At 47.4% G+C, this 6,562-nt stretch overlaps 1 protein-coding gene across 1 annotated transcript in view; it reads right to left on the reverse strand.

Moving 5' to 3' along the window:
* The window catches only part of LOC122561464 (kielin cysteine rich BMP regulator), a 124,968-nt gene that overhangs the window by 75,886 nt on the left and 42,520 nt on the right, over window positions 1–6,562 (reverse strand). The window contains exons 14-16 of the mRNA XM_043713207.1: window positions 5,808–5,907; window positions 2,848–2,933; window positions 1,076–1,169 (exon numbers count right to left, since the gene is read on the reverse strand). Coding sequence (XP_043569142.1) covers window positions 1,076–1,169; window positions 2,848–2,933; window positions 5,808–5,907 — 280 coding nt within the window. The remainder of the gene's footprint in view (window positions 1–1,075; window positions 1,170–2,847; window positions 2,934–5,807; window positions 5,908–6,562) is intronic.

A 6,562-nucleotide genomic window follows, 5' to 3' on the forward strand; every position in this document is an offset into this window, starting at 1 on the left:
CAGTGGTGTGTGGGGAGGTTTTGTGGGGGGTTTGTAAGGGGGCTGCAGGTGGGTGTGCGTGGGGTGTGTTTGTGTGTGGGTGGATGTGGGTGAGGGTGTGTGGGTGTGTAGGGGGTGTGTAGGGGTGTCTGCAGCAGAAGGTTTCCAGACTGCAATACAATGCATCTCTCTCTCCCCATAGTGAAGTCACCAAAAACTGAAAGAAAGCCAAGTCGTCTCTCCCACCATTTGCTACACGCTATTGCCTCTAACCAGTGACTGTGCAATTGAACAGTTTCATAATCTGTTCCCTCAGTTTAAAAAAAAGCTGTAAGAATGTGGATATGAAATTCAGAGGAAAGGGAAGACTTGAAAGAAGCAAATGTGACACCTCATTAGATCTTGTGGATTGGTGCTATTAAACTGCTAATTTGGTTTCTCCCCATCCATCACTTCTATATTTGCTTAGAGAGAAATAGGGTTAATGTTTTGAGTCAGACATGACTTAAGAGTAATATCGGATTTGAAATGTCAACTCAGTTTCTCTATCCCCAGAAATGACCAGACCTGCTAAGTTTCTCCAGTATTCTCCATGTTTGTTAGTTTGTCTGCGACTGTCTATATTTGTACATTGGGCTAACAGAACTTAAGTAGGGTTATAATTTGGTTAGTCATATTTTTATTTTCTTGTGGTTAGAACCAATTTCTCTGTAATAAATACTAGTTTGTGTTAAGTGCAGAAACTGGGTCAGTACTTTCTGTTAACCTGAGTCGATCATACTGATAAATTGAAATTACTTGGGTAAAGCTAACATTCAAGTGGAAGTGGATACTGCAGATTCTGGAGGTTAGAGTCAAGATTACAGTGGTGCTGGAAAAACACAGCAGGTCAAGCAGCATCCGAGGAGCAGGAAAATCAAGCCCTGATGAAGGGCTTTTGCCCAAAACGTTAATTTTCCTGCTCCTCGGATGCTGCTTGACCTGCTGTACTTTTCCAGCACCATTCTAATCTTAAATCTAACATTTGTGCACTTAGGATTGGTTTTCTTTACATTTCTATCTTGAGGGACCAGTTCAGATGAAGAATATCACTTACCTGTACATGTGGGACAGCACTGTCCCGGATCTCTGAATGGGTTACTGCAGATCAGTGGGGGGCAGATTTCCTCCTGACATTGTACGTCACCATTCTAAGCAACAAATAATTCAGACATTGCCTTAGGATTTTTCTGTCCTCACCTCAATAAACACTCCCAAGCCCTAATACCCCCTCAGATGAGTGGAGATCTTCACAATACTCACTGCCTTCAGTTGGGTCTCTAGCTACCTGGGACAAATTCCCTCCCTATACGCGCTCTCTCCTCTTATTAAAACATCCTCCAAAACCACCCTCATCATTGATCAAGCTGTTTGTCTGTGCAGCCCTCATCCAGAACGACACCAATGAGACCCCTCAGCACTGAGCCTCCGACAGTGTGGCACTCCCTCAGTGCTGAGCCTCCAACAGCACGGTCATCCCTCAGTGCTGAGCTTCCGACAGCGCGGCGCTCCCTCAGCGCTGAGCCTCCGACAGTGTGGCACTCCCTCAATGCTGAGCCTCCGACAGTGCGGCACTCCCTCAGCGCTGAGCTTCCGACAGCGCGGCACTCCCTCAGCGCTGAGCCTCCGACAGCGCGGCACTCCCTCAGCGCTGAGCCTCCGACAGCGCGGCGCTCCCTCAATGCTGAGCCTCCGACAGTGCGGCGCTCCCTCAGCGCTGAGCCTCCGACAGTGTGGCACTGCCTCAGCGCTGAGCCTCCAATAGCACGGTCATCCCTCAGCGCTGAGCTTCTGACAGCGCGGCACTCCCTCAGCGCTGAGCCTCCGACAGCGTGGCAGTCCCTCAGCGCTGAGCCGCCGACAGCGTGGCACTCCCTCAGTGCTGAGCCTCCAATAGCACGGTCATCCCTCAGCGCTGAGCCTCCGACAGTGTGGCGCTCCCTCAACGCTGAGCCTCCGACAGCGCGGCACTCCCTCAGCGCTGAGCCTCCGACAGCGCGGCACTCCCTCAGCGCTGAGCCGCCGACAGCGTGGCGCTCCCTCAACGCTGAGCCTCCGACAGTGCGGCACTCACTCAGCGCTGAGCCTCCGACAGCGCGGCACTCACTCAGCGCTGAGCCTCCGACAGCGCGGCACTCCCTCAGCGCTAAGCCGCCGACAGTGTGGCAGTCCCTCAGCGCTGAGCCGCCGACAGCGTGGCAGTCCCTCAGCGCTGAGCCTCCAATAGCACGGTCATCCCTCAGCGCTGAGCTTCCGACAGTGTGGCACTCCCTCAGCGCTGAGCCTCCGACAGTGTGGCACTCCCTCAGCGCTGAGCCTCCGACAGCGCGGCACTCCCTCAGCGCTGAGCCTCCGACAGTGCTGTAATCTCCAACAATGCTGTGCTTAGTCTGTGCCAATTACAGAGGAACCTTGATTATCTGGTGTTCAATGATCCCAATATTGGATTATCTGTCAAGATCGCAAAGGTCCAAATGCTTGACTAAACTAGGTTATCTGGCATTTGATTAATCGAACAAAATATTCCCTGCCTGTGTCCGGATAAGCAAGGTTCCTCTGTTCTTCTGGTGTGTTGTGGTCCCTTCGTACTGCCTCTCTGAGGAGTTTGTGTTCATTGAGGACTGTCCTTCAGAGCAGAGTGTGTGTGCGTGTGTGTCCGTCTGTCCGTCCGTCCTATTGCCGAGGCTCATAGCATTAATGCATTGCTATGTTGTGGAGGAGCCCAGGAACCTCTATCTTTTAGGTATCTGTATATTTCCCCAGACTTCACAGGGCCCCTTTTAATGACATAAAAAAACACCGCATCACTGTGCAAGACCATGTACTCACTGAACAAGTGCACTGAATGCAGGGTCCACCAAAAATGGGGTGAAACATCTGGCCATTGCCAATGAGGGCACTCTCATACTCGCACACTGAATGGGGAAACACAACAGATGGTGGTAAAGTATCACATTCGGTCTGCAACACAGATTACACAACTGTTACATAGCGGAGTTTCACATGCAAAAATCTTGCCTTTAACCTTCCCGCCCAATCACAAAATGGCCCAATGTGAGAATTTACTTGTGACACCGAGACCGTTGAGAATGGGAATGTAGACTGGACAGAGAGCTCTTGTGCCCTGTACTCTGACTGACCGGAACAGAATCAGCACCATCACATGCTCCTGTGTCAGTCAGTGCATGAAGAGATTGTCAGAGCTCAGCTCAGGGACTTCAGCTAATCATTTATTGAACATCAAACAGATAAACAGTCAGTACATAGTGTATTTACAAACTTTCTGAATCTCCTCAAGATATGGTCAATGGTTTCCTGCATTAATTTTCCACAACAAGCTGATCTTTGAAACTTGGTGCCAGGTGGAAAAAAACTAATGAAAAACAATTAAGAGTCTTGCATTTCCATAGCGCCTGTCAAAAAGCAGCAGAAGGAGTAGGCCACTCAGCCGTCAAACTGACTCCACCATTCAATTCAATCATGTCTGACAGAAAGTGCTGGGGAAACTCAGCAGGACTGGCAGCATCTGTAGAGAAAGAAACAGAGGTAACGCTCCTCACCAGGCACTGGACTCGAGGTATTAACTCATTTTCTCACCCTGCAGAGTTTCTCCACTGCTTTCCAGTTTCGTTTCCCAATTTACAGCAAGTCTGACTTTGGGCTACCAATCCCCTGTCTTGCTCACTCCTTCCATTCCTTCATTCTTGGAGTGACCCCAAACCTGGCTACCCCAAGCTTAAACACATTCAACCATGGTGGATCCACAACCCTCCGGGTCAAGCATTCCAAAGGTTCACAGCCCTTCAAAGAAGGGAATTTCTCCTCCTGTCTGTCGGCCCCTTCTACTGAAACTGTGCCTCTTGCCAGACAGCCCAGCCCTGTGTCTATCCCTTCACCCTCCCTCAGAATACTGACCCAGTTTACACTACTCTCATTCCAAGACCTAATCTTGTGGGCCTCTGCCAAACTGCCTCAGATGTCAGTATATCTTTCCTTAACCATAAATACTCAAACTGCACACAGGATTCCATAAGACCATGAGACATTGGAGTCGAAGCAAGGCCGTTCGGCCCATCGAGTCCACTCTGCCATTCAATCCTGGCTGATGGGCATTTCAACGCCACTTACCTGCACTCTCCCCGTTGCCCTTAATTCTTTGCAAGATCAAGTATTTATTAATGTCTGACTTGAAGACATTTAATGTCCCGGCTTCCACTGCGCTCCATGGCAACGAATTCCATAGGTCCTCCACTCTCTGGCTGAAGAAATGTCTCCTCATTTCCATCCTATATTGACCCCCTCGGATTCTAAAGCTGTGCCCACAGGTCCTAGTCTCCCTGCCTAATGGAAACAACTTCCCAGCATCCACCCTTTCTAAGCCATGCATTCTCTTGTTAGTTTCTATTAGCTCTCCCCTTCACCTTCTAAACTCTAACGAATACAATCCCAACTTCTGGAGTTCTGGAGAAGGGTCACTGAACCTGAAACACTAACTCTGCTTTCTCTCCAGATGCTGTCGGACCTGCTGAGTCTTTCTGCAATTTCTGCTTTTGTTCCTGTAGAATTGTAACAAGACTTCTTTATTCTTATATTTCAATCCTCTTGTAACAAAAGCCAACATGCTGTCTGCTTTCCCAATTCCCTGCTGTGGCTGCATTCTTTCTGTGTTCCTTGCATGAGCACATTCAAGTCTAATCTTAACATTTGTATTTACACATTTCACATCTCAAAAAAAATTCTGTTTATCTACTGCTGCAAACAAAGTGAATAACCTCAGATCCCCCCGGGTTATAATCCATCGGATACTTTGTCGCCAACTCAACTAATCTGCAAGATTGTTGTAATGTCAGCATGGCCAATTCGTACAGGCAAAGACCCAAAAACAGCAACGTATCAAAGTTTATTTTTCATGGCAATTCATTGTTGACTTTGATATCCCACGACAAAAGATATTAAAGATATCACCCACTGAACTCAAGTTTTTAGGTGAATGGAATATTAGCCCAACACTATTCCTATTGTATGGTGCTTATCCCACAGTATTTACTCTTTCCAGGTAACACAAAGAGCTACTCTGAATACATTGAATGATGTGGTTTATTTGTCTAAGGATTGTGCTAGAAACAATGTAATAATTTTAGTTGACGCTGCCAGGTATACTGCCTGCAGTAAACAAATTAAATCTTAGAATCCTGGAAACGCAAGGTGAAAGCCTGACAAGCATTCCATTAAATGATAAAAATCATAACTTTTTTTCCATAGAAGTGCCAAATGGAAATACAACCAGACATATGATCAAGTTCAGGGGAGATTTAAGGAGTTTCTGTATGGTTGATCATGTTGTTAACATGTGGATGATTGGTTGAATGATCTAATCGTTTAGGAGAAAGTGAGGACTGCAGAAGCTGGAGATCAGAGCTTAAAAATGTGTTGCTGGAAAAGCGCAGCAGGTCAGGCAGCAGCCCTTCCTGAAGAAGGGCTTATGCCCGAAACGTCGATTCTCCTTCTCCTTTGATGTTGCCTGACCTGCTGCGCTGATCTAATCGTTTGTCATGATTTGGAGATGGCGGTGTTGCACTAGGGTGTACAAAGTTAAAAATCACACAACACCAGGTAGTGCACTATCACCTGATGAAGGAGCGACGCTCCGAAAGCTAGTGTGCTTCCAATTAAACCTGTTGGACTATAACCTGGTGTTGTGTGATTTTTAACTAATTGTTTGTAGTTGTTTCTTTCAGCCATACATGGAGCCCCCCACCATGGCATTCCTAGTTGCCAAGGTTACTTACTGTCACATGATGGGCAGCAATGTCCTGCCTGATAGGCCGGATGACTGCAGTGAACAGGGGGGCAATTACGGTCCATTCGATGGCAGGATACATTGCCAGCCTATCAAGGAAGAGAATATTGGCATCATTAATCCTGAACCAATTGCAACAACCAAAGCAGTGAGGTGACGTGACCAATCATCATGCATGAACCCAAAACATGAAACCAATGATCAGAAGGTAATTGGTCGGTCGGATTAAAAGGACTGACATGGCAACTTTAGACCAAATCCCTGACCCAGGCAGCTACATGCCCAGAGATCCACAACACCAGGCAACCAATCAATTAAAACATTTCAGGCCTCAGGCTTCCTCAAGCAGCAAATACTCCTGTCCCCAACTCTGTCAACGAGAAGATACAGTAAGGGGAAATATTGGAAACATCAGATCAGGTCAGACAGGGAATGCTGCAGTAAGTCCACGTCACTAGTGCCCAATGTTGATTTGGTTTGATTTATTATTGTCACATGTATTTAGATACAGCAACAAACTTTGTTTTGTGTGCAATATAGGCAGATCATACCATACAACGTGCATTAGGGTAATAGAACAGAGCAAGGAATACATTGTTACAGCTGCAAAGAAGGTGCACAAAAAGCGAGATCAATATTTAAATGTGCGGACGTGGAGCTGTGTGGGATAAATGGGAAGGAGAGGTGTGGGGAAGCTGGGAAGGGGGAGGTGTGGGGAGCATTGAGAAGGGGGAAGGTGTGGGG

This window comes from Chiloscyllium plagiosum, chromosome 23 (assembly GCF_004010195.1).
Source record: "Chiloscyllium plagiosum isolate BGI_BamShark_2017 chromosome 23, ASM401019v2, whole genome shotgun sequence".
In the NCBI taxonomy this organism is placed as follows: Eukaryota; Metazoa; Chordata; class Chondrichthyes; order Orectolobiformes; family Hemiscylliidae; genus Chiloscyllium; species Chiloscyllium plagiosum.